We start from the raw sequence: 27,720 nt of genomic DNA, 5'->3' as shown, positions 1-27,720 counted from the left end.
CCTGGTTGACCAGGCCTGTGCATATCAACTCTCCTGGGGTCACTCACGCTAGCCACAGTCTCTCTGACGGCCCCTCGGAGGCTTGTTCCTCTCCCTGCACTGCCCACAAGCCCGTATTTTCAATGCAGGGGTCCCAGGCAGTCGCTAGCAGCACAGGTTTCGGTGGGCTAGGTTCCTGGCGTGCAGGTGCAGGGCCTACCATGTACACATGCGTGACACGGAGCAGGCACCAAGACAACCGCCAGCGCAAACCTCGTGAGCAGCCGCAACACGGCGCAGGCTTGACACTACGCAGGTGCAGATGGCCACGTGCGCGGGTGCAATACTGCGCAGGCGCAGAGCCGGCCGCCAGTGCCAGCCTCGTGTGCAGGCGCGACACCGCGCGGGCGCAGAGCCGACCGCGTGCGCAGGTGTCAGGGAGTCGCTGAGGGTCGGGGACCGTCCGGGTGGCGCAGCGGGCAGCCTCCGTCATGGCCACTTGGATCTTCTGTAACTACTGCTTCCAGCAGCCCCACAGGACCTCGTGTTTCAGCTTGACCAGTTGTGGGCACGTGTACTGCGACGTGTGTCTGCGCAAAGGTGGGGCGGCGCCTGCTGGCCTGAGGTGGGGGAGGTGGAGCGCGCCTCAGAGAGGGTCCCAAGGGGCCGAGGTGGGGGTGGGCGCGGGCTTCTGGTGGGCAGGCCGCCGAGCGGGTGTGGAGGCAGGCGAGAGTCTGTCCCTGAGGGGCCGGAGCGGTGGCTGCTGGGCGAGAGGCGTCCGGCCCGCACCCTGCCTGGCCACGGCAAGTGGGCTCTTCCGTGGCTTGTTGGACACTGAGCGGCGGCGCTTCTGGGGTGCCACCCCTCAGGCTCCCCACAGGTCCCCGTCGCCCGCGGCCTCACCAGCCTTCAGAGAGCAGCACGGGGTCGTGCGAGATTGGGGGGATCTGTGCCCCACTAGTGCCCCACTCCTGTGGCGCTTAACCCAGCACGAGGCCCGGGACCCTGTGGAGGCCGCCTTGCCCTGCAGGGGCGACGCGAGCGCGGTGTAGGTGGCGGCCACGGCAGGAGGACCAGGCGTGCCTGGGCCGCGGGCAGGGTGAGGTGAGGGGCCGCTCCCAGCCTCCCAGCAGTGCAGAGGCCTCTCCTCACGGTATGATCAGAACTGGAAGAGGGCTGTGTGTGTGTGTGGGGGGGGGGGGGGTGGGCGGGGGAGGGGCGTCTGAACCAGAGCTGCCCAGGACCGGTATCCTGATGCCTCCCACCCAGCCCTGAGGAGGGGAGGGACCCAGGTCGGGCCTGTGCTTCGGGTCCCCTTGTCAACAGCGGCCCTGAGCAGCCGTCCTGGTATTGTGGTGGGACCCTTGACTCGGGAGGCAGTGTCATCTGGAGAAGCACATACATGACTGTGAGTCGTAGTCCCTCTTGGTTCTGCCTGCCCTCGGGGTCTCTAAGAATATAGTGGGGCTAAAGATGCTGGTGGTTGGCGATTGCCAGGGTAACTGTGGGGCACAGGTGGGTGGTTGGGCTGATTTTCCCAGGATGGTTTCCGGGTCTGCCTATTGGCCAGATAACGTTTGAGAGGCACTGCCAACTGGGGTTTGTCATTCCCGTGCACAATGCACCGACCTTAGTAAACTCATTGTTCTTTTTATAGGTAGAAAGGATGAATGCCTGATTTGTAAAGTTCCTTGTCGTGCACTTTCACTTTCAAAACATGTAAGTTAAGTCTGTACAATCCGAATAGGAATTGTGTGTTTCCCTTGAAATTAAGTTTTACTCGTGTAGTCTAAAATCTTCCTTCATTTGATGATGAGCCAGGAGATCTCACAAGATTCCAGAGTAATCCAGTAATTCTAGACCCTGGTACAACTGTAGTCTGCTGTGTCAAGTTCCTGGGAACCACTGTGGTTCCTCAGTCTGGCCGGCCCTGTTGCCCTTTTGCCCCCATGCTGTGTGCAAGGCAGCAGGCGTCGTGAGCCCATGGCTGAGTCCCTGGGCCAACCAGTGTGTGGGTGACCCTTCTGCTATATCAGACACAGGATGAATGTGCCTGCTCTGGGTTTTCGGTCTTTGGTGGAGGTTCTATCCCAAGGGCTGTTCCACGAAATTCAAAGATGAGAGATCCCGTGAACATTTAGTCAGACCCAGCTTCCTGGAGTGTGTATGAGACACCTTCACTTCCTCGTGTGGGCCCTGCTGTGCCTGTTGCACTCTCCCACTCACATGTTCCCCAGGCAGGACACTCTGTGCATCTTCCTACGCATCTTCCGAGAGCGTACTGGGCTTTTCTCCAAGTAGCTGCCCATGGGAACTGGGTCTTTTGTTTGGTTTTTGGGCCACACCTGGTAGTGCTTGTTGACTACATCTGGCTCCATGCTCAGTGGGTCATGTGGTGCCAGGAATAGAACACTTGGAAGGTAAAGCTATGGGAACCTTTTCACTTGCAGCCCGCCCCGAACTCTGGAGGCCCTGCTTTTCTCTCGCTTCTCTCTTGGTATGAGTGCCCAACCCACCTCTGGTCTTGTCACAGAGGAATTGCCTTTCAACCTGGTCCCTCATCAGGCGCAACTCCTGTCTCACCACTGTTTAAACTCTGGAAGAGTCATCTTATGTTTATAGGAGGTTGGATTTCTCTTCATGGTGGACCCAAGGACAGAGGTTTACTTGTGATTGAGATCTGGAATTTCTTTCTAAACTATCAGTGTTTCTTTGTGACTAATAGTTCCTGGAAAGGTCATACAGTTACATTGTGCATTGGTGGCTTTGAGGAGATCTGCATCCTGGGGCATTTTGTGGGCAGTGGGGGAGGGGCATTCCAAGGGAGAGCCTGTGTGGGGAGGTGTTTTGTGGGAGTGCAGGGAACTTGGGGTGCTCTGTGAGTTTGGGAGAATGCCAATGTCTGCCTCCTTTTTCATGCTCCTCTGAGTGATAAGTTCCTTGTGTCCCCAGGGCTGCCCTCTTAGCAAGTGTTGTACTCCACCTCTGGACCCCTCTGGGAAAACTCCCAGCAACCAGATTGAAGTCTCCAGTTCCCAGTACTTTCTGGTCTGGATGCTGCTTCTTGAGCTTTCCTTGGTCTCTTTGTATTTGTGTGCATGCCAGATCTGTGTGTGCACATGTGTTCCATACATGTCTTTGTGTCTGCATATGTATGCACATGTTTGCACGTCTGTATGATCGTGTCTCTACTTGTCTGTGTGTGCTTGTGCCTATATGCATCTGTGCATCTGAGTGCACTTGGGATGTGATATTTGTCAGAGCAGCGCCCTCCTTGACAGCACTATGGACTCTCCACCTCTCTGAGCAAGAGGCTCTGGCAATGAAGGTTGCCCAGTGCCATGGGAAAGGACACTTGACCTTCAGATCTGGCGGTCATTTCCTCCAAGGAATGCTGGTGGTGGCTCTGGCAAGATGCAGACCAGGAGGTGGAAGGATGGGCTGAGACAGGGTGGGGGGGTTTGGAGGTTTCTAGGCTTAGACTTTTTCATGAGCTCAACACATATATCATACACTACCCCCTGCAGGGGGTCTTTGGGGAGCTTTGACCAGGAAGAACCCCAGCAGGAGGGCCAAAAGCAGGAGACTGGAGGTGATTGCTGAGGTGCCCTAGAGCTGCACTTCTGGTGTGCTTCTCCCTGTTGGGTTTTCCCTTGTTCCTGGTGCTGTGTACAGGGGTCCCAGAGTGGAGGCATAGTTCTGAGGTGGCATATTATGTGGCCCCTACCTGATCCCTAATGTAGGCCCAGTGAGGGCCTTTAGGGTGCTTTGCGGGGATGGGATGGGCCCAACTTGACATTGCCATACAGCAAGATTCTGTCTCCTCATCTGCCTCCTTTGCAGAACACTCTGATGGCGGGGGACTGCCCTCCTTCCACTCTGCCTTCTTGGGAGCATACCTGCTCAGAAGCCTGGGGTACTCCGTATACCATCCTCCTGCTTCCATTCCTCATGTGTGCACAGCTTGTGGGAAGCTGCTTCATTTACACGGGCCCCAGAAAGCCAGTTAATGGGATCCCCCATGGGTGCTCTCCTATTGACTCCTCCTTTCCTTGCTACTGTGCTCCTCTGCACAGCTCCTCACTGGGTGGGCACAGTCCATTTCATCCTGTGAGGCTCAGGCAGGGCCTCTGTTTCTGATGACTTGAGGTTGCCCTTGTCATGTCTCCATGAAGTACTGTGTGTGCTTCTGAGCTTTACCAGACAGTGTTTCTGTAACCACTGAGATTTGTTTGGCTTCTCTGCGTCAGCATGGCTACTTGCACCTGTGGCCAACCACAGCTCTCGATGGTGACAGTGCTCAGTGCTATCCTGGTCCTTTCCCTTCTGAGACCCCTTACATCCTGGGAAATAGGACCCCACCCCTGCTTCACAGGGTCAGAAATTGCTAACTTTGTGTTCTTGTGCTGGTTTTTGTTTTTTTCTTGAGGCCATACCTGGTAGTGCTTAGGGCTTACTTAGGACCCTGCACTCAGGAAGGAATCAGTTCTATTGGGCTCAGGGGACCATATGGGATGCTGGGGATCAAACCCAGGTTGGCCACACATGAGAAATGTTAGGCCACAAGTGCCCAGCCTGCTGTTGTTCTATTGCTCCTTCCCTCTGCTGGGTTATTTTTCTTTTTGTGTGACATTGGATATGTTTGTCAGTGTCACTGATTTGGGAGGGATGCTGTCCACGCTCTTGTCTCTATGGGGATGTTTGGACCTTGGGATTTCTTATCTCTTCATCCTGCTGGGCCTCTTGAGTTCCTAGCTCTACTTAGTCAGTAGGACATTGTATGCTGAGGAATTTGCACTTCATTTGTGTTTTCAGATGGGGTGCTCTGCTATCCCACAGGTTCCTGAGTTCTGAGAGGCATCTTCCATTGTAGGTAGGCAGTGCCATCTTGTTGTGGCCAAAGTGCCACTTTCACTGTTGTCCCAAAATCAGCCATGGTTTTTGATATGGGGCCCCTTTTCGTTCCTCATCTTGTGCAGGGGGTTCCAGTGCAGGTGGGCAGCTGTTTCCCTCACCCCATCTGAGCACAGAGCTCAGAAAACTCTACCTGGCTACCACCTCTGTACGTGTCTGCTGTCTTCCAGAAAGAGAGCTTCTGTGATCAGTGTCTGGGAATATGGCACGGATTGACAGTGCTGGGCAATTATTTTGTTGTCATGCGCGTCTGTCTTAGAGTCATGTACACAACCTCAGAGCAGCAACACTTGGGTCAGAAACAAGTGGAGTGCCCAGGGTGCACCTGCTCTGCTGGGTCTCCTGGCCCTGCCAGAAGCACTCCCCTCACCCTATCTCATCCCAACTCTGTGTCCCAAACACCAGTAGGTTCCCTGCATTTTCCTCTGCTCAGACCATGTTCTTTATTCCCACTTCACTGACTATAGTCCCTGTAGAGAATGTGTGTCCCCCATCATAGACACCCCCAGCAGACCACTTGTCCCACCCACTGCCACTGACCAGGTGTGTCCTGTCCTGTGTTTTCCTCCTTTGTCTCTTCAGAGTTCCTGGGATCCCTCCTCAGTTGCCTGTTGGAGGCAGGTTTCATGGGGTCTGGAGTTCTGCAGCTTTGTGTCAGGATTCCCTCTGGCTACACCCTCCAGTACTGCTTCCTCTTTCAGGGGCCCTGGAAGGATCTGGGGGGTGGACTGGGGGTAACCTCAGATGTCAGTGGTGTGTGCTTTCTCCTGGCTTAAAGAAAGTAGATTTGGGCAGGGGCACTGAAGGGTGTTTTTTCTGAAGGAGCTGAGTTGCCCTCTGTTCTCTCCATTGACCAGCACCAAGCTCATGCCGTTTTGTGCCAGCACTTATCCTTCCTGCTGTTGCTGCCCTGGGACTTTCTCCGTGTGCAAACCTCTGCCTTGGGGCCAGAGTAATAGTATAGTGGGTAGGGTGTTTGCCTTGCCAGGTTCAATCCCCAGCATCCCATATGGTCCCCCGATCACCGCCAGGAGGAATTTCTGAGTGCAAAGCCAGGAGTAACTCCTGAGCATCACTGGGTGTGACCCAAAAAGTAAAAAAATAAAACAAAAAAAAACCCAAAAAACAAAAAAAAAACCAAACCTCTGCCTCATTGGGTTGAAGGGCCTTCACTGCCTACTGGGAGGAAGGGGGTGGCCTAGCTCCTACTGTGCTGTGTGTGGTTTCTTCTGAAAGCCCAGGTCATAGGGTGCAGCAGCACAGTGGGGGCAGCAGCTGTGACCCCTCCCCACCTGCCTCTTGCAGACGGACTGGGACATCCAGGCTTTGTTTATGCGCATAGACGGGCTGTGCAGCAGGTACTCCAGAGATACCTCTCAGGTGAGCGGGGGACACCAGGTAGCTGACCCAGGTATGCGGCACTTCACTCTGTGGCCACTCTGGGTCAGTTCTTCTCTGCTGTCAGATTGTTGCAGGGCCAGTTCATCTAGGGGTGTGCTTCTATTTGAGGTCAGACCGTGGACACGACTGTGGGAGCTGGATGGGGGGCTGCTACACTCAGGTCACGACTGCTTGGTGGCTCTGCCCTTTCCTCCTGGCAGTATTTGACGTCTGGTGCAGCTCTTCCTGCTACATGCCTCCAAAAGATGCTGCCTACGTGTTTGACTTCCCTGAACATCTCTAGGCAACCTGTGGTTCCAGTCCATCCGGAGAGCATGGGAAGGAGAGTGGGAAGCTGGGCCTGGCTGTCTCCTTTGCTAGCTGAGTACCCTTCCTCTGCTCCAGGGAAGAGTGTCCTGGGGTTACTAAAAGCTGACTGGACTGAGGCCTTTCTCCGGATCAGCAGACCCTGTCCACGACTCACCAGCAGCCCTTCAGGCCTAGTATTTTTAGGTGGCAGCTCTGCACTCACCCTTGAGACCTCATTAATCTGCCCCTGAATGCTGTCCTGGCCTAGGTCCAGGGTCATGGGATCATAGTCACAGACTTCCCATGTGTGACCCCTGCTCCCTGGAGGTCCTCTTGTAGCACCCCCATCCTATAACATCCAGAATCGCAGTGCCTCCCACCACCACTTCCCAGTGTAGAGTCTCAAGGACTAGCAATTTTGTGGGTCTCTGGAGAAGTAGGCGCTCTGCTCTCTCAGATCATGTGTCCTGAGAGCCATGGAGAGGACTGGAGGGTCAGGAGCTCAGTGAGTAACTCCACGTTGCAGGCACGTGATCTTAGAGTGCAAGATAGAGCTTTGCTGAAGCACACAAGAGCATATGCCCATTTATGTTTGCATATCGGGTGTATTATGTTATTTGTGAGCAGGTTAATAAACTGTGGATTGGGGTCTTCAAGTATCCTTCAGTATTAGCTTCTAATAGGATGAACACTATAGAAAAATCTATAGATCAGAGCCTTGTGTCCTGCGTACAAGGCAAATGAGCAGAGAGTCGAAAGGAGCATGGATGCCAGGTCCTAAGCCCAACATCAGTGAATCATCACCCTGATCCTGACATCCTGGACCCCTCCCAGGACATGCAGGCAGGATAAACCCAAGTGTCTCCATGGCAGCCGTTCCCAGCCCCTTGGCCCAGACTTCCACGGCTGGATGTGCTCCAAGCTAGGATTCCGCTGCTGTTCAGAGGATACAGAAATGACTTATGCAGTGGCTTTTTGGCCTCTGCTCTGGCTCTACTCTAAGCTCTGTTGCCATGGGATTTGTCACCCAGAGTCACATTTTTTTCAGGTCAAGGCCTCTTGGCTTTTGCACCCCTCATGTGGTAATTCAGCCCCTGGCACCCTGTGGGTAGTGGTGTGCAGATCGGGGTTCCAGATGACCTGAACCTTCTGGAGGCTCAGCAGGCCCCACCATCTGGGGGGTTTGTTTGCTGATGCCTAGGGCTTGCTCCTTCCACACTTTCTAACTCATAATCAGAGCAGTACACAGATCTTGTTCCCTTAAAGGATGATATAGAAGCATCTAGAAATTACTGCAGAGCATGCCTGTCATTTTCCTCAGCTTGGCCTCGTTGAGCCTGGAGCACATGTGAGGAACTATGCAGCACCTAGCTAACCACAAAGGGCCTCTCAGATGTTAGCACTGGCCTCACCCCTTCCTATAGCTCTGGACCCTACATCTGTCAGGGAAATGAGAGAAAGAGAAGACAGAGAGTTGTAGGCAACTGCAGGTATGCTGAGGAAGCAGCCAGACCATGTGACCTTGTCCCAGGCTAAGAGGCATCTGAACTTCCTTTCTCCTCCACCTGAACCAGCAGCTGCACTGGCCCAGCCTCTCCCTGGAGCCTGACATCCAGCCACCCAGCTGTGCAGAGTAGAGAAGCAGAGGGAGTCAAGGGTGGTGGTGGGACACTGCTCCTGCCAGCAGGGAGGACAGGGGATGTGCCTCAAGTTTGGGGTACTTGACTATGGTTGCTGTGTTGCTCTGAGGCATTGCCAAGAGCTTTTGGACAAAGATATTGCCAGCAGCAACCTGGGATGTGGCCTTCAGCATGGTGGGCCCAGCCCTGTTCTGAAGAGGTCTCACAGTCTGCAGGCTAGTGGGAGAGTAGGGCCGTGCTGGTTACTTGGATTTAAGAGGAAGTCCTGCTCATCCTCCTTGTCTGACGTGCATCTGTGGTAGGAGGGCTGACCTGGCTGTTGGACCCAGTGTCCTGACCAGTGAGGGGGCTGTAGTTCTCTTTCCCTCCTCTTGTGCTGGTCGATGCACTGAGGCCTCAACTCTGCTGTTCCATGTACCAGCTAGCCTCTCCTGGGGGAGCAGCTTCCTCCTGAGCCTGCAGTTCTCAAACTTGTCTTGACTCTTGGTACCATTGCAGTTTATCCTCACCAACATGAGCATGGGGCCAACAGGATGACAGTGGATATGGTGTCTGCTTCCAGTGGACTCAGCCTTCACTCTGGCACTCCCCAACCCCGCTGACCTCAGTGGGCAGGGAAACTCCAGCTGGCACTGCAGGGTCAGGAGGCATCCTATGACATGTCTCACTGTGGATCCATGGGAAGGGAAAGGAGCCTAGTCCTCTCGCTGTTCTTCCAGGACTGCAGTAACACTCCCTCCTGTGCCTCACTTGAGTGTACAGCGCAGCCCTACCCAGAAGGCCAGTGGGCACTCTCATGTGGTGCAGGGCATTGTGGCCACACTTAGCACTCTTCGTATCCTTGACCACTGTGGGGCTGCAAGCAGCTGACATTCTTTCAGATTTCTGAGTTTCAAGAAAGACACCGGAAGAGACTGTTGACCTTCTATCAAGAGAAGGTAAGTTTCCTGAGCTGCCTCAGGCTCCTGGCCCTAACTAAAGGTTAAGCACCTGCTTCTTGGGCTTCAGGTACCCAGATGGGGAAAACTGTAAGCCTTCCTGATTCTAACTCTAAAGTGGATGGAACAGCTTCAGAGAGAAAGTTCCAAACAGTTTCACCTCCCCCTGGGAATGGAGGTAGAGGATAGTGTGGACGCCAGAGATGAGGTGAGGTGAGGCAGGGTTGTGTGTGTGGATAGGTGGGTATGGGGAGGGTGAAGGTCAAGAAGGTACATGGCAAGGGCATCCAGCCCTGTGAGGTGGGACACACCATCCTTGGAACCCATGGACAACTTAGATGAACCTTTGCCAACTGTCTTGTCTTTGTGAATGAAAGGTGTTTTCCCCTTTAAAGGTTAGATAGTTAGGACAGGACCCAGACTTTGAGGCCACAAAACCCTGTGGCTCCTCAAGTTTGGACACTGGTGACTTCTCACCTGCTACTTCTCTCTGTGCATATAGGAGGTGGTGACCATGGTGCTACCTTACCCTGGCTGGGTGCTGAGCATAGGGAACACATAACGACCTGGCCTCCTCTTGTTCCTGCTCACTGGCTCCTAGCCCTGTGCTGAGCTGACCATAACCTGGTTTGGTAACCTTATATGCTCACCCAGAGGGTACTGAGGATTGACTATGTGCTATAGAGGCCTGCTGAGATTCTGCCAATGAGGGCAGCTAGCTTGAGGTTTGCAGTGGCCATGTGAACAGGACCATGGTCTTTGGACCTGCAGACCACCAGTAACTTGAGGTTACCTCTATTGGGTGGGGCAGTGGTGCTACAATGAGTGCAGCAGGTAGAAACCAGTCATCTCAACACCCCAGAAGAGACCTATGCACTGGACTGGTTCCTGAATCCAGGGCCAGAACTTGAGACGCGTTCAGAAAAGCTTCCCATCTGAACTGGGTGTCAGGTCCAGGTAAGCATGGCTGCCCTCAGGTTCAGTCTGGTGATTTGAAAGCCATGGGCTGTGTTTAGATCTCCACGTTGGAAGACTCGCTGAGGAGGCCAGTGCTGCAGACACAACTACAGAGGTGAGTGCAGCCCCTCAGATTCCAGGGGAGGGTCCGTCAGCTCAGGGTCAAGTAGAAGGATGCTTGGTGGACCCAGGCAGCAGAAGGAAGAGAACAGCCACTTCCTAGAGACTTCTGCCAACACATATCTGCAGTAGGGAAGTCCATGGAGATTGGGAGGACTTAGGTAAGTGATCTTCAGGGCACTAGGTGATGGTGGGGACTGGGGTGCCTTTGTGAACGTGCCGTATGTCCATGTGTGGGCCTGCAACCCTCGGTGTCCTTCATGAGTCCAAGGTCTGTATGGTCACTTGGTAGTCAGCACTAACAGCATTGTTATGGGACAGTGTTGCTTCTGGTCAGTTCTTAGTGGGGAGAAACCTTCAGGTCTGGAGTGTGGGCACATGTGGACAGAACTCTGAGTGAAGACAGTAGAGTAAGACAGCTGTGTTGGTGGGAACTTGTTCCTTTTCTCCATCATTCAGCACGAGGTCATCCCAGCAAACCCCTATCAGGACAGAAAGACATGCCATTTTGAGTAAGTGCAAAGGGATAAAATGGGTGGGAGGTGAGTCTTAGCACAAGCCCCACATGTCTGACCCAGAACTCTGTCACAGCTCCTTCAGCTAACTTAGATGGTCGTCTGCTCTTGGCTCCGGACTCATCAGTGGCCAACAGGTATGTGCTCTGAGCTGGTTGCTCAGGAGTTCTACCCTAGAGGTGGTTCTCTCCCCACACCCTCCAGGTACCTGTGATAGCAGGTACTGATAAGCAGTCAGCACAGCATCAGGAACTGCCCCTCACACTTCCCTGTGGCCACAGTATTCCTCATACCAAGCTGGTATCAGGAATAGGCTATGGCCTTGGACAGAGTCATTGGTTCTGGTGGTCTCCTAGCCAGTACAAGAGCCCTCACAGTAGCAAGACCCCAAGGAGTCTTTACGGCAACTCTGTCAGAGGTGACTGGTTTGAAAGTACCCATGAAGGAAAAGGAGGTAGAAGCCTGAGCCCTGGGGACTTGAGCCTCAGACTGACAGAAGATGATCCTGATTCTTCATGACCTGTTTCCTAAGATGATAAAACTGAAATTCCCCCACTCACACCTCCCCCCAGAGATGATAGGTAGAATCTCTACCTTTTCCCTGAGATGATGGAGCTTAACCTTCCCTCCTTTCTCTGAGAAGATGGAGCCAAGTTGCCTCCGCTACATTCCCCTGAGATGATGGCACTGTTTCTTCCACCACCATTGCCCTGACTTGGTGGAAGCTGAGTTGTTTGCAGCCCAGTAGCTTGAGTCAGTGGGTGGCCTGAGCAGCTTGTCAGCCTGCCCAGTACCTCTGTGCATCCATCACTCTGCCTAGGTCAGTAAGTCCCTGTTCGGGGGACTCTTTCTGCCACACTTCACCGTTTTTCTTTGTGGAGATGCATAAATGGTGGGTCCCTATCAACCCACTTGTTCAATTCAAAAGTAACATTTCCAGCTGAGAATGTGTGGGGGCCAGCTGTGTTGCAGAGAGCACATGGTCTCCCTGCTCGGTGTCCCTGCTCACTGTGCCGTCCACCACTGTCTCCCTGCTCACCAGGGGTTCTGGAGAACACAGGGAGGAGGGACCTGGAGAATAGGCTCTGAGCTCTGGTGCCCTTACGGATGGCTTTGTCACGGCAAAGAAGCCAGTGCTGTTTGTGACTCTGGAGCCCAGTGAGTTTAGAGGGCCCTGTGATTTGCTTGGCTTTGTCCAGCCCATTAACCCAAAGGTTTAAACATATACAAGGATTTCTCATAGTTGCTGTGTGTGCCCAGGCAAAGCCAAAACTCTTTGTTTATCATAGAGCCGAGTGCATGGATGTGGACCTCACGCCTTCCCCGATGAGAAAGGTGAGCATCTATCTGCCACCTTGGCACCTGTGGCCATCTCCAAGCTACCAGTGTGGCCGAAGATGGCAGCCCAAGTTGCATGCTTGGGGAAGGCAGTCACTTGGATGACAGTCAGGAGACCAGGACCTGCTCAGCAGGAGCAACACCCAGGCTGTAACTGACCCTGCCTTTTCTGTTGCTCCCGCCATCCATGCAGCCTTGTAGCACTGCTCCCGTTGTGTGGACAAGTGCCTCCACAGGGTCTAAACTCTGGGTATGCTAGAGAGCAGAGGTGGTAGCTCTGGGTCAGAGAGAAGCAGAACCAGAGGCTGTGTGGATTGGAGGGTCTCTGGTACTGTACTGTGTGGTGCAGACAGAAGGGTCTTAGCCTCGGGTTTGGCCAGATGGCAGTTGAGGGGGTATCAGTGTGGGTAGGTGGGCTGTGGTGGGGGATGGGGGGAGATGGGGAGGTTTCTGGGTGGATGCACCCTTGTTAGTAGTGGCCTGTGCACACACCTGTGGTTTGGAGGTGATGGCTTGCAGCACTGTTTCAAGTTCCCTAAAGGACAGCATGGCCGTGTACTTGCCCTGTAGTGTACCTGCTTGGGGCACCTGCTGCACTGAGACCTGGTCTATCCCTCAGGAAGTGCTTTCCATGGTCAGAAGTGGCATGCTTGGCTTGGAGGAGAGGCTTTTCCTACATCTCAGTGCCTCTAGATGGAACATGTCCAGGAGAGAGCTCACAGCACCCCTTTCCTGCCAGGAATGCATACCCCACCCACCAGAGGGAGCCCCTACTATGTGAGCCCCAGGGGTTCTGTGAGGCCAGAGAAACTGATGTGCTGGCTGCTCACTGCTAGAATGTGCTGGAACCTACCTTGGGGGCTCATGTGTTCTGCAAACTTCCCATCAGCCTCTGTGTCTGTGCAGGTGGGGTGGAAACAAGTGCAGTAGCCGAGAAGCTCAATATTCCAGCACCATGGGGTCCCAGCCCATAGACAGAGGGCGGCTGTATGTGGGTTGAGCTGCTGCCAGCATGAGGTGCCTGCGGGGCTTAGGCAGAGGGGCAGGCCTGCACTGTTAACTCCTTTCTCTTCACACTCCAGCCAGAGCTAACCATGGGCCCTGCCAGGATCTCGCTCATCAGCCCCCCTCAGGATGGACGCATGGGTAAGTTGGGAGCCAGGGAGCCATCTCATTCTTGAGTGTTAAGTCTGTTGTAATCCAATGTGAAAGGACAATTCCAGGGTGGTATTCCAGGGTTCCACTGCATCTGTGAAAACTGTCAGAACTTCCCAGATGTCAGTCTGGTGGGGATTGAGTCACCAGGGAAAACCCTGCAGCCATCCCAAGCAAAATACTTGTGCTCCCGAACAAAGCTGCTTCCCAGTGTGGGGGCTTCCGTGGTCATTGTGGCTGCAGCTGGCCCGAGTACTCTCTCCTCATGGGCACGTTCCCTGTTCCTCCGACTTATGCCCACCACAGACAGGAACAGATGCTTACTTTTCCTTGTCCCCCAGCTCCTGTCCCCTCTCAGCTGCTTGCAGCACACATCTTTTTTTAAATTTAATTTTTATAAGATTGTTCACAATAATTTATCACATTCAATATTCCAACACCAATCCCACCATCATTACACTTTCCCACCATCATTCTTTCAAATTTTCCCACCACCACCCAAGCCTGCCCCCAAAGCAGGTCCTAAATAACTTATTTTATATTACTTGTTATGAATAATCTGCTAAAAATGATCCAAAAATGTTTCCTTAGAGGAAAGTGTATGAAGATTGTTTTATCTCACTCTGGAGCCTTTAAACCTTGTATAAGAGGTACTAACATTTTGTTACAGGTTGAACCTCGTGTGCTAATCATTATTTTTTTATTGAGATCGGTTGTCTTCTACATTGCACCCCATCAAATGTGGTGCGCGTACTCTTGGTACATCGGTGGTGTAGAATATGAGATGTGGCATGGCCACAGATGCAGCTGTGTGTTCCAGGAATTCTAAAATTTTAAATAGGTTGATAAAGCTGAAGTTAAATTTTTAATTAGATGGTGATTTTGGGGTCTGAAGGCATCTCTGCAGCTTGTTGCTCACTTCCAAGATTTATTTGTGAGTTTTTATATCATGGTCGTTAATGAACTTAAATGGTACCAGAGGCAGTTCGTGGGCATGACTACCAGACTCCTTGAAGAACAGGAAGATGGGGGAGGTCACCCATTCCCAACTCTGTGGCAGCTTGCATCTTGATTCCTCTTCTTGAATAGTTGGTTTGACTCTAGCAGGAAGGCTGTTCTCCAGAGACCTGACTGTCACCTTGGCCACTATCCCAGCAGCCCCTGGGATTCTTCCTGGGCACTTTGAGGAGTACTCCTGGTTTCTAGTGCTTGACAGCACCTACTTTCATCAAGAACCCTGTGATAATCATATCCTCTGTTCCATGCACCTGCACCCGTGGAATCTCCCCCTGTATATGCCCCTGTCTTAGGCCAGCCGGCCCATGCCCACATGCTTTCAGATATAGTTGCAGGGATAAGAAGGCAGTGCAAGAAGGTGCTCATTCATGTCCCGGACACTGCCAACTGCAGGTTGGATGTCCCACAGACATTGTCCTTGGTGCTGGGATTCTTGGGGGTCAGAGGGCCCACCAGATAAGCATTGACTGATTGTGGAGGAATATCTGTGCCACCTGTGCCCCATGCTTCCTGCATCCAATGCCTCCTGCACCCGCGTCTTCTGCGCCCCAACTTACAGCATCCCGGTTTCCTGCACCCAGTGCCTTCTGAACCCAGTACGTCCTGTACCCAGTACCTCCTACACTTCGTACCTCCTGCGCTCAGTACCTCCTTTATCTAATAATCAATACCTCCTATACCTAGCACCTCCTGCCCCCAGTACTTCTTCTATCCAAAACTCACTACCTCCCACATTCTGTACCTCTTATGCCCAGCATATCGTATACCAAATACCTCCTGCACCCAGTATCCCCTGTACTCAGTACCTCCTGCATTTATTACCTCCTGTATCCAGTTCCTCCTCCACCTAACCTCCTCCACCCAGTCTTTCCTGCACCAAGTACCTCCTATAACCTCCTACACACAGTACCTTTTGTACCCAGTTCCCCTATAGTCAGTATCTTCTGTATCCAATACCCAGTACCTCTACCTTGTACCTCCTGCACCTTGTGCCGCTGACCGTGTGCTTCTTTACCCTGAGTGTCTTGCATTCTGGGTGCCTCTTTGTACATGTTTCATGACTTCGTCATTTGTTTTATTTTCACTGATCCTGGATTGTCTGGGTTGTCCTTTGACTCTTTCATATATGAAGGTGTTTGACCTTCACCACTTTGCTCTGATCTCTGACTTTGGAAGCTGCAGTCTTTATGTCTGAGTCTGTGCAGTTAGGCTCTGGTTTCATCTGCTTCTGTGTTCACACAGCATAATGAGTTTTCCATACCCGAGCAATTTTGTTCTAGTTTTCAATGTTGCCTTTTACCAAATTCCTTGAATCACATTCTGGGATCTGTAAGATGAATGCCCAGCTAGGCATTTTATAATTTATTTTGAAACTATTTCAAATACAAAAATCGTGAGAGTAGAATAAGGCCCACATGCTGTCCCTGACTCCTTTTCATGTCTCTGCTCCCACTCCTTCCTGCTGTGCTGCCAGTACCACCTACTGCTGTCCCCTTGAAACAGCAGGGGCTCCCCAAAAGGAAAGAGAGAACAAAAGGGAATGCCCTGCCACAGAGGCAGGGTGGGATGGGGGGTTGGGGGGTGGGAGGGATACTGGGATCATTGGTGGTGGAGAATGGGCACTGGTGGAGGGATGGGTACTCGATCATTGTATAACTGAAACCCAAGCACAAAAATTTGTAAGTCTACAACTGTACCTCATGGTGTTTCACTAATATTTTTTTTAAAAAAAGAAAAATAGCAGGGGCTCCCTCAGAACCTTTGGTGCGCCAGTTTCTCCTCATTCTATTCCAGCTGAGGGTCTCCTACATACTTGCTCCTTTTCTGCCCTCGACCTCTTTGCATAACAGGGGCCTTGAGTTCCCGGTGGTATCATGCCAAGCCACTGACTTTTCTGCTGCTCCCCACTGGGATCAGGCTCAAGGTCTGACCAGCCACCACCACACATCTGCTCCCATCAGCCTTCACTTTTGTCCAGCTGACCGTCTTCTCCAATCACATTCCTCTTCTCTTCAGTAGTTTGTGTTCTGTGCTCCTCCAGCTGTCCTCATACGAAAGCACTCCTCAGCGTATTAGCTCAGAACCCACAGATAAGGCTTAATGAGCACAGGCAGGAGGCTGGCCCTGGAAGGCTGCCCTTAGGGAACACCAAGCATGCCCCCAACTTTGGGTTTCATTCTTCTGAGCCAGAGTGGTGTAGGGGTGTACGCTTACTGGTCTAACTGCTTCAAATGCAATTCCAAAACACAACGTCTAACTGCTTCAAATGCAATTCCAAAACACAACGTTCCAGACAATGTAACATTGAAAATCATGTGTTCACCACAAAAGGTAGTCAAGGGAGATGAGGGGGAATGAGACACCAGGATAACTTGCAGCAAAGCACATTTGCACTGAGACTGCTCAGGTGTGGGAGGCCTGCTGAAAGACACAGATGAGGCCATGTGAAGATGGCCGGACCCCTGCTGTGGGTCCACAGGACTGGGATCCATGCACCAGATGCAACTGGGCCCCACCATTGGTCCCTGGGAGAAGCTTCAGTTTATTTCAGGGAGTTCCCACGTGGAAGGATTTTGCTCCACCATGCAGTCAGCACCTGGAGGACAACACTTATGTCAATGTCTGATGAGACTGTTAGTTTCTGGAGATGGCTCCATGAGAAAGGATCACTTACTAAGTCAGTGCATCTCAGACAAGGCATGAGATGCTGGGAAGCTGCTTAACACCAGTCACGTAGTGAGGATGTCCTGGTGGAGACTGAACCCCAGGAGGAAGCAGTATGTCCTGGACACCCACAGGAGGCAGCAGGTGGATAGTTCTTTTGAGAGATCATCACCTTTAGAGATGCAGGGGAGACCTGTGGTAGGCACAGAGGAGGGAGAGGAGGAAAAGACACAGGTTAGAAACAGCATGCAGAAGGAAGCACAGGTGAGATGGGTGTTGCATTCTTGAGTGGCCAAGGGTTTATAATGAACATTCTAGATAGAGTCTATGGATCCTGAAGATCCCATATATGTGTCACATGAAGCCCGAACATATTGGAATAAATCCTCTGGATCTTTGCACATGGGAAATAATCCTTTGGATTCCAGATATGCAGGGAGGAATGTGTTGGGAGACATGTCTTATGGATTCCGTTTATGTGTGGGACAATCCTATGAATCCCAAGTATGAGTGAGAGAATTTTATGAATTCCATACATGTGTGATATGTCTGGGAACCCTTTGGAAACTGTGTGCCCCTACATGTGTGGGCGGAATTTTAAAGATCCAGTATGTGTAACAGTATCCCATGGATCCCAGATGTGTAGGGGACATCCTGTAGATCCTGTACTATGTGGGGGATCTTACAGATCCCAAATGTGTTTGGCAGGAACCCTGTGGATCCTATGTGTGTGTGAGAGAAAGAGAATCCTATAGATTCCATATACCCTAGAGGTCCCATACATGGGAGGGAGGGAAATCCTACAGATCCTGTGTATTTGGGGAATCCTGTGAATCCCATACACATGGGAGATGCTGTGGCCCCAAAGAACACTGACAAAGTATCAATGATGGAGACAGGTGTGCAAAGATGTGCCTGTCCAGAGTCTAGGTTTGAGGGGAGCTGCAGGCTCCTTGCTCCTCTGTGCCTGCCTTCTTCCCAGTAGGTTTGAAATGAGGCTCTAATCATGTTCTTCAGTTACCATGGTAAGTCCAGCCTAGTTTAGATTGTGTACATTTCTATTTAAAATTTAACATGCAGGGGCTGGAGAGATAGTACAGCAGGTAAGGGCACTTTCGTTACTTGCAACCAACCTGGATTCAATCCCCTGCTTCCCATATGATCCACCAAGCTCATCAAGAGTGATTTCTGGGTGCAGAGCCAGGAGTAACCCCTGAATATCACTGGGTGTGGCCAAAAACAACAACCAAAAAACCCCATACACTTAACGTGCAGTTTGTCAAATTCTGCCCCAAATTCCTGCCAGGATTTTGACAAAATCATCTACTCATGAGTCTGTCTGGGAGAATTGTCTTTCTGTTTGGAATCTCTTGGTCATGGATTCGATATTTGTATCTTCATGTAGTAGAGCTTGTAGTTGACTCCAGACTAGAGGCCTTGAATTGTACCTAACTATGGAATTGTTGATAATGACTTCTCTTCCAGTAATGATCAGGCTGCTCCTAGTTACACTGTCCTCTTGGTATCTTTGAACCCGGAAGGCCTCCTGTGGAGAGGGCATGGTTTCATTATGCGTTTGAGCTGTTCCTGTAACAGGGACCTAACCTGCTGGGTTCAGTGCATTGGCAGTGAGTATGCTCTGGGGTCATATTTGCCTCGGTCCTGTAGTGTAGGTTTGACTAATCTCATGCCTTCGACTACTTTGCCTTAGATTCAGGACTTTGGTGTTTTCTTGGTTCTGCACCAGCCCCTCTACTAAAGTCACACACAGTGTTCCTGCACCTGGAGGTAGGGGCTGTAGGAGTTGACCAGGTGTGTGGGCCAGAAAACCAGCCCTATGTGACCACTGTCCTCTGCTTTGAAGTTTCTGACCCCTGGGCCACCATGTGTCCTGGCACCTCAGATGGCTGCTCTTCTGTCTACTCGAACTCTAGTGGGAGTATCAGAGCCCATGAGGCACCCAGCCAGCTTCAGTGCTGCCCTTTTCTCTCCATGCTGGCTACCTGAGGACAAAACCATCTATAAATCAGTCAGATCAGAGACTGCCTTCCTGGCATCCCACTGGGCATAGTAAGACCCTGGATATTGACCTTCTTCCAGGAAGCAGGGTCAGTCTGGTTCTACTCAGTGCGCCCAGGTATTTAGGGGGCTGAGGCTGGGACAGAGGGGCTGGACTCAACAGAGTGCTCAAACCCTGCTTTGCAACCTGGCCAATTCTCACATTGGGAAGCAGCATTGTCCTCTGCATGGGGCTGCTGCTCTCCCAGTTGTGCTTGATCTCCTTACCTGCTTCTTAAAGGGGAGCAAGTTAGGGCCCTGTGTAGACCCAACTGTCTTCTCCACCTGCCGCTCCACCTACCAGCCCAGGTGTGACCTCCCCACCTGTCGCTCAGAGTCAGCCCAAGCCCAGGTGTGTCCTCCCCCACCTGTTGCTCAGAGCCAGCCCCAGCCCAGGTGTGTCCTCCCCGCCTGCCGCTCAGAGCCATCCCAGGTGTGACCTCCACACCTGCCACTCAGAGTCAGCCCCAACCCCGGTGTGTCCTACTGCTCCATGCACTCATGTCTCTTCCTACAGGCATTGTCTCCCACCGGCCTACTCTGAGGCCCAGGCTGATGCCCACCTGCTCACCTGTGCCCCAGCCTCTCAGGTAGGTTCTGCTGCCCTGGCCACTGCACAGTGTGGTGCTGTCCTTAACAGGGACATTCTTCATAGATTGGTTTTATTGGTCACTTTATGACAGGCTCTTTGAAGGAGATGGCAGGACTGTGTTACCAAGACTGTTTGCAGTCCCCCATGTCCTGGTGCCTGCTGGGGGCCTCGTGGCTCCCTGGACTTATTACCTGCCCCAGATGGCACTCCCCAGCCCAACGTGGGGGAGCAAAGCTGTGCGGTTCAACTCCATGCTGTGCCATCTGCGCTGGCTGCTCTCAGTGGGGTCCCACACTGAGTTCTCTGACACCAGCATGGGACATCCTCCACACTTCACTGTCCTTGGCAGCCCGCTGCTCTCTGGCTCGGCCTGAGTGATCAGAAAGTGGTCACTCTGATCGAGCAGCATGGGTCCTGGGAGGAACCAGTGGGGCCCTGCCAGGGTTAGGAGCGGGGCCTGGCATTGCTCTCAGGCCTGCGCTAGACACCCTGATGTGTTTGCCTTCCTGCCAGGCCTCCTGCACTGCTGCTCCCCAGCAAGGCCTCCGCTACGCCCACCGTGCTGGAATCCAACAGAGCAGGGAGATTGGCTTCGCCCAGCCCCCCCAGCATCTATGCTCCGGCGCCTCGACTACCCATCAGCATCTCTGGGCTGCTACAGCGGCAGCATCTAGGTAAGTGGCAGCTCCTAGGTGTGGCCCGAGGGTGGGTGAGACTGGCAGCCTCAGGCTGACTCCTTGGTGCCTCAGCAGGGTCCTCTGGCCTCGGGGGCATGGTGATGGAGAGGTGACGTTCCTGCTCCTGCCGGAGGTGTGCAGGCTTGGATGCATGGCTCAGCTGAATAAAACCCTTCCTGGTGACCAGCCAGCGTGGTCCATCTGTGGGCTTCAACCCAGGGCCTAACTTCTATGTGTCAGCGTGGGAGCTGGTAGGCTGGAACCACCGTGACCCTTGCTTCAACAAACCTGAGCCCCGTGGCTTTCCTCTGGGGAGCCTGGCACAGGGCTGTGCAGCAGGATGTACCCAGATCCCAGGATCCTGGCTGTAAGCCCCCAGCTGTGTCCAACACCATTTACATGATGGTTGAGTTGAGGTGTGGGCTCCATGGCCCTGAAGACCCATTTGGAAACAAATGATCTCACAGCAGGTGGGCTATGCTGATGCCAGCTCCCACCACAACTTTCCCAGGCTGTGCCTTTGGCCATGTACCCATAGTAGTACTTTGCCCCCTGCCCGCTACCCCTCTGTTGCTTTTGCGGACGTGGGCTGCATATGGGCAGCTCACAGGCCTGGTGTGCTGTGCATACCGAGCTGCCATGGGCTAGTAGCTGTCAGTAGGTGCCTGGATGGAACTGGACATTGCTCACGGCCTTTTCTGTTCTGGCGCACTGGGATAACAGATCAGGTGGATACTCACTCCCTTCGCCCAGTAGTCCCCTTCCTTACTGAGACCTGTTCCCACTTGCCCCTGCTCTCCTCTTTGTGTTCTAAAGCACAGACCTGGCTCTTCACTCCAGGGGCCTTCTCTCTGCTCACTGCTCCTCCACTTTCCACACACTTCATGGACTCCCCTCTATTTCCTGTTTGTGAGCTGAGGTTTAAGCCCTATGTAAATGTTCTGGGTCCCTGCCCATGTGTTTCTCCTAAGCCAAAGGCTGACCAGAGTGACCTTCATGCTCCAGAGGTGCCAGCATTGCCTCCCTGCATGGATTTAATTGGAAGATTATTATGGAAAGCTCCCAGGTCTGTAGGGAAGATGAAGGAACTTAAGAGAAAGAAGGGCAGGTGCAGAGGAAGTGACTGACGCTCCATAAGACCTCCACCCCCACCATGTCCACAGATCTGACACTCATTGTTCCCACTGCTTATTCCTTGTGGAGTCCGCTTAGGCCCTTTTTGACCAATTCCACTGGGGCTCCTTGGCCATGACAGCCAGAAGTAAAACCATATGCACATGAATGCACATAGACACACACACACACACACACACACACACACACACACACACACACACACACACACCAACACTCAGGAAGCTGTTCCTTCAGCCAGGACAAAGGTCCTTTCAGACCTGAGCCATGAGGAAGGGGACTTCAGCGAGTTTTCTTTTCAGACCAGGAGGAAATTCCTCAGATTCTTAGACAGCAAGGCTGAGACTTTGTTCTGGTTTCATAGCGCACTCCTTGAACTGCAGAGCGAGGACAGGACACGTGGAGTGGGTGAGGGCCTAGGCACCCCAACATGGAGGCCTCTTATACCCCAGCCTGCAGCCACCCTTTGCCCATTTGACAGTGGCTTGAGGCTCTCTGTTGGCCCTATAGGCAAGGTGTGTCCTGCACATCCAGGCATGTCAGTGTTCCTAACCAGTCCTGAACCCTTTGGGGCAGCACCTGCAAGCTCTGCATTGTGAAGTCACATGTCACACTCAGAAAATGCCCCAGGCACTCTCCTGGCATCCACTCAGAACATGCTGCAGCCACTCTCCCGGTGTCCACTCAGCGTGTCCCAGCCACTCCCCCAGGATCTGCTCAGCATGTACCAGCCACTCCCCTGGCATCTACTCAAAATGTGTACCAGCCATTTGCCTAGTGTCTCCTCAGCCACATATCACTATGCCCTCAGCCCTTTTCCCCATTCCAGCTGTGAGACTTACACCCTTCCAGGGAGAAGCTACATCTCCATCCCCATTGCACATAGGCTGTCTCACACACACCAAGCACACTCATGCACACATGCTCACTGCATCTCCTACACACATGCTCACACTCACCTCTTACATGCACAAAAGCACATGTTCACACACGTACTCCTACATGCATACAAACACCAATACCCACAAGTGCGCACTTAATACACTCACCTCCTACACACACAAACATGTACACACATATACTTACACGTGTACCTACACACGCAAGCATTCATGCACATGCTCACACAAACACCTGTTTCAAAAAGCTCAACACTTTATTTATTTATTTATTTATTTATTTTTGCTTTTTGGGTCACACCCGGCAATGCACAGGGGTTACTCCTGGCTCTGCACTCAGGAATTACCTCTGGCCGTGCTCAGGGGACCATATGGGATGCAAGGAATCGAATCCGGGTCGGCAGCATGCAAGGCAAATGCCCTACCCGCTGTGCTATCATTCCAACCCAAGCTCAGACACTTTAACATCGGCCTCCTACACACAAGCACCTGTGCACTCACTCTTATACACACACATACACGCACACAAGAACCTATGCACACACACTGATACTCTTTTTTTTTTCTTTTTGGGTCCCACTCAGCGATACTCAGGGGTTACTCCTGGCTCTACACTCAGGAATTACTCCTGGCAGTGCTTGGGGGACCATATGGGATGCTGGGGATCAAACCCAGGTTGGCCGTGTGCAAAGCAAACGCTCTATCTGCTGTACTGTCGCTCCAACCCCCACTCACTGATACTCTTACATGCACACAAGCACCCATGCAGACACACAAGCAGCTATGTACACAAGATCACACATTAATACACTTAACACATACAAGCACCCATGCACACATGCTCACACATTGACATGCACTTCCTGAATGCACACAAGCACTTGTACACACATTCTCACACACTTATACATGAATCTCCTACACTCATAAGTACTCCTGCACACGTACATGTACCTCCTACACACAAGTAACTGTGCACACATGCTCAAACACAGACCTATACTCTGTACTATCCTTTGTTCCTCTGTACTATTCCTCTATACTATCTCTTCAGTACAAGGCCAAGCTGGACCAAGCCTGTCCTTGCTATCACTCCAGCCCAAGCTCTATCTGCTGTACTGCATGACTGTGAACACGTGTTCACACATGCTCACTAATGCATACATATGCACTTAAACCTTGGTGCTTACATGTGCTCATATATGCACATACATGCTCATAGATTGCAGGATGAGCACTCATGGAAACTGACACATGCACACAATCACAGAGGATACAGATTTGTGCAGCCACACATATGCAGTCACACATTCCTAGTACAAACACCCATGTGTGCACGCATGCATTTTGGGTGTGAAGACTGCTCCCATCCAGATGTCCCCGACACTGGTACAGGGCACAGGCTTGAGACTTGGTTTGGGGTGTTGGGGGGGATGGCTTACTCTCTGTGATCACAGTGAAGTGAGAGAGTGGCTGAGCAAATGAGGGTCCCCCACGCTCGACTGGAGAAGCTGGTTGGCAGAGAACATGCCCAGGTCTCCTGCCTCCCTTCCTGAGTGCAGCATGCCTGAATCAACAGGTGCAGTTTTCTCTGCTTTCTCATGGTGACAGTTGCACAGAACCTATCAGGGCAAATCCAGTGCAGCACTTTCCCCAATCTGCATCTCAGCTCAAGGAACCATGTAGAGTGGGGGCAGATGGGGGTCTGGGAGAAACTACAGGATATAGTGGCTGAAGAGCTAGTACAGAGGAAATGGCATTTGCTTTGCACATGGTCATTCTGGGTTCCGTCCCTGGAACCCCATATAGTCCCTGAGTCCTGCCAGGAGTGATCCCTGAGTGCATGAGCACCGCTGGATGTGGCCCCAAGTCCCCCTCCTCCCCACACATATAAACCTGCAGTTCATGGCTGAAAGCTCCTGGGGCTGGTGCACAGGTTTTTGCAAGGAGTCTTGTGCTCAATCCCAGACACCAGTGATATCCGCAAGCACCTGCAGATACGGTCCTCAAAACCAACCCCAAACCACAGACTCTCCAAGTGCCTGTCCCTGGAAAGTGGTCTTCAGAGACCCACCCTCAAGAGTAGGGTACAGGCCTGCAAGTCCCAGGCCTAGTGAGGGCGTTCAGCCTGCCTGGTGTAGGGCACACATGGGTATTTTGACCGCCCAGACCTCGGCTCTCCTCTGGCTGCAGCTCTGACGTACAGGGCTTCCCCTCCTGTAATGAATGCTGCCCTCTGGGGTTTGATCAGATCCAGCCCTGCACCCTTATCCCACTTCCCTGGCCATCAGCCTCAGCTCTGCCCCAGCAGGGCAATGGACCACCATGGGCTCTGTCTGAGGACACTTGCCTGCCTCCCACTCTTGCAGCACAGAGCAGCCCAGCACTAGTACCCCAAGAGCACTCTCCTTAGCTCTTGCACCACTGTCCTGTAGGCTTCAGGGCCAGGCTGTCCTTGAGGCCAGAGACACTTGGGGAACAGACATACTCTGCCAACTGGTCACGGTGGGTAGGTGAGCATGTGAGGGGAGCTGCACTGCCGATGTGTAGGTGTGAGTCAGGAGCAGCAGCACCTTTAATTTCAGAGCACCAGAGCACCCTGCTCCATGGAGAGGTCCTGATGTGTGCTCAAATTGGGTGCTCAGGCCTGGGCACCCCCAGTTTGGCCAGGAGCTGGGCTCAGGGACCGCCCAGGAAGCACAGAGCGCTGGAAGTCGCTGGATTCAGGGCAGCAAGGACAGGCTTGGTCCAGCTTGGCCTTATTTACCACTGGCCCAGAGTGGTGGTTTGCTTATCCAGGCCCTCACCACACCCTTCCTGTGCGGGCAGCTTGTGAGGCCAAGCCACACACGTGCAGGGTAAGGCCACAGGTGACCTCGTAAGAGGGTAGAGTCAGCCACCCGAGGTACAGGTCCCTTCGAAGGTAAAGTGAGGTCGTTGCAGTACCAGTGTCCTGAGGTGTGGAGAGAGAGAGAAACAATGTCATGGCTACAGAGTGGGGAAACTGAGGCTAAGCCACACACTAAGTGAGGTTAGGACCCTGCTTACTGGGCAACTTCTTAGCCTTGACCTGTGTCCTTGCCCAGGACCCTCAGGCAGACACCTCATCACTTGTCACCAGACCTCAGCAGCCTGAACAGGAACCCCAGAAGAGCTGAGAAGAACGGGGTGATGTCTGGGGTGCATGCTCACATATGCGTGCCTGTGAGTGCACATATATGTGCTCAAGTGTGTGCACAAGTGTGTGCCTGTGAGTGTACAAGTATGTGCCTATGTGAGTGTGTGGGTGTGTGCCTGTGAATGCGCAAGTGTATGGACGAGTGTGAGCCTGTGAGTGCATGAATGTGTGCCTGTATATGCATGAGGGTGTTTGCCCGTGAGTATGCATGAGGAGTATACATGGGTGAGTACATGAGAGTATATGCCTAAGCACAGCGTTGTGGGTGAGTGGTGTGCACATGTGTGGCGTGGTGTACGGGGCCTGCTGGGGTCCTCACACCCCAACTGTGGGATCTGTGGGGTGAGGGGTGAGGGCCAGTGTGACTGCAGTCTCAGTGTGAGAAATCTGTGGCGGGAGCAGCTCCAGCGCCCCTGTGTCTCCTGCGGCATCTGCTCCCTTGGGGACTGCCCTGCGCGGCTCTCCACCTCCATTCCTGCTTCTGGTTTTTCCGTTTTCAGGTCTCAGACACAGGTTTGGCAGGAAGTGACCAGCCTCAAGGCTTTTCCCGAGCCAGGCCCCTGGCAGCAAACTCAGGCGCTGGGAGCGGTCCTGCCGAGGTTTGTTTGCTTTGCGAAGCGGAGCCTGGAATTCCGCGGTCCCCTCAGCAGCACTGAGGCGTCCTGGGCCCTTGTAAATCAAGAAGGGGTTGTGTTCGTGGTGAGAAAACCCCAGAGTGCATTCCTGGCACAGGCAGAGCCCACCCGGGGTCAGCCCGAGGCCCCCTCTGTGGGCAGGAGCTGCTTCTGTAGGATGGCTCCTTCACAAAACACCGAGCAGCAGATCGGGGGAGAGGCCATGGGAGCCTGCCCGGGGCCTCCCTCGAGCCATCTCAGGAGCCCTCCTCGCCCGGGCTGGGGCTTGGGCAGCTCCTGCCGTCCCGCTGCTCTGCCAAGTGTGAAGAGCTCAAATCCGGTCCTTGGAAACATTTCCAGATGTTCTGGCATCAGAAAGTGCCTCTGTGAGCCTTGGAAGGGGCCGGCCAGGGCCCCCTTTACCCAACAGGCACTCACTCCACCTCGGGCACACAGCAACCCAGGTTGCGCGTTCCAAAGGGGGGGGAGAGTGGGCATGACCCCACAGGAGGAAGAGCTAGGGGGGCAACAAGGACACAGAGGCAGGCGAGGGACCTATGACCTGCCGTCCCTGTGCTCCTCCACAGTGATGTCCAGCTCAGGCGGGCACCCGCTTCAGTGCCTTGGCTGGGTAGTGCCCTCAGGAGAGAGGGCTGAGAACTTGCTCCCATTGGCAGCTGCGGCGTCACAACCCACATCCCCACCCCGGGCCCGGAGCTCCATCTCAGGCCAGATCAGCCACGGTGTCCCTAAAACTGGAAGTTGGTCCTTGTCGGGGGAGTCATGTGCCCCTTCCTGCCCCTTCAGGGCTGGGCTGTGTGAAATCAGGATTATTCAGGAGGAAGCTGCAGGCAATTCCAGCACCCCAACAAGTTCTGTCTCCCACAGCCAGGAGCCTCAGCCCCAGGCCCCTGCTCACCACCACCCCACATGTGAGGTGAGGTCAGGGTTGCCGGGTCCACAGCAGAGCAAAGCCAGGGCAGGGCAGCACGCTCACACCTGTGTGTCCCTCTTCAAGCCCAGCTGTGCTTGGTTCCTCTGCCCCCGCCGCTGGCCAGAAGGTGCAGATTTGACTCAGTGCCTTCTGCGGGCTCTTCTTTGCCGCCCCCAGAGCTGGGAATGTGGGGAGCAGGAGCAGGAGGGGCAGCACCGTGGGGGAACCAGAGAAGAGTGTGGCCGTCCCCCTACTCTGGGCTTGCACAACAGACATTCTGCTTCTGCTGCAGTCTCAAGCCAGGGCTTGGGGGCACCTCAGACCCCGAGACCTGCGGGAAAGCAGCACCCAAGCAATGAGAGGGTGGGGTGGAGCTCCAGAGGCACCTGGAACCAGGAAGGACCCCTGTGGGCATGGGGGAGACCAGGCCCCACATCCAGCCTTCCTGGGAGCAGCTGGCTCTGCCGCCTGAGAGCCCAAGCTGCTGCCGGGGGCTGGGCTGGGCCTGGCTGAGGGACCATAGGCACAATCAGGACGTGCAGGTGCATGGGCACATGGACTGCTGGGCCCCACACACCCAGCTTGCCCGCAAGATGTCCTTTGGCTCCGTTAGGCCCTAGGGGCCTGCCCTCTCCTGGGCACTCTCACCTCACTCCTTCATCTAGGCTCCCCCACCGGGAACCCAGGGCACCGTGGTCACTGTAGGGT

The 27,720-nt window shown here is 53.4% G+C and overlaps 1 protein-coding gene across 1 annotated transcript; it reads left to right on the top strand.

Moving 5' to 3' along the window:
- The first annotated feature begins 470 nt into the window (after positions 1-470).
- RNF212 (ring finger protein 212) lies at positions 471-20,366 on the top strand. Its single transcript, XM_056122025.1, has 12 exons — positions 471-579; positions 1,637-1,698; positions 6,199-6,273; positions 9,104-9,160; positions 10,177-10,232; positions 10,697-10,779; positions 10,829-10,889; positions 12,042-12,087; positions 13,173-13,236; positions 19,502-19,574; positions 20,090-20,250; positions 20,329-20,366. Exons 1-12 carry the CDS (start codon positions 471-473, stop codon positions 20,364-20,366), a joined length of 885 nt encoding a protein of 294 aa, XP_055978000.1.
- Positions 20,367-27,720: the final 7,354 nt, after the last annotated feature.

Source organism: Sorex fumeus, unplaced genomic scaffold (assembly GCF_029834395.1).
Source record: "Sorex fumeus unplaced genomic scaffold, SorFum_2.1 ptg000044l, whole genome shotgun sequence".
NCBI lineage: Eukaryota > Metazoa > Chordata > Mammalia > Eulipotyphla > Soricidae > Sorex > Sorex fumeus.
This window is presented reverse-complemented; position numbering and strand designations above follow the sequence as displayed.

Bases quoted from the DNA above. Each gene is read 5' to 3' on its own strand.
- RNF212 (XM_056122025.1), top strand. From the start codon at position 471: ATGGCCACTTGGATCTTCTGTAACTACTGCTTCCAGCAGCCCCACAGG. The intron at 12,088-13,172 runs GTGAGCATCTAT...TTCACACTCCAG, and splicing joins CGCCTTCCCCGATGAGAAAG to CCAGAGCTAACCATGGGCCC. The intron at 20,251-20,328 runs GTAAGTGGCAGC...GTGCCTCAGCAG, and splicing joins GCTACAGCGGCAGCATCTAG to GGTCCTCTGGCCTCGGGGGC.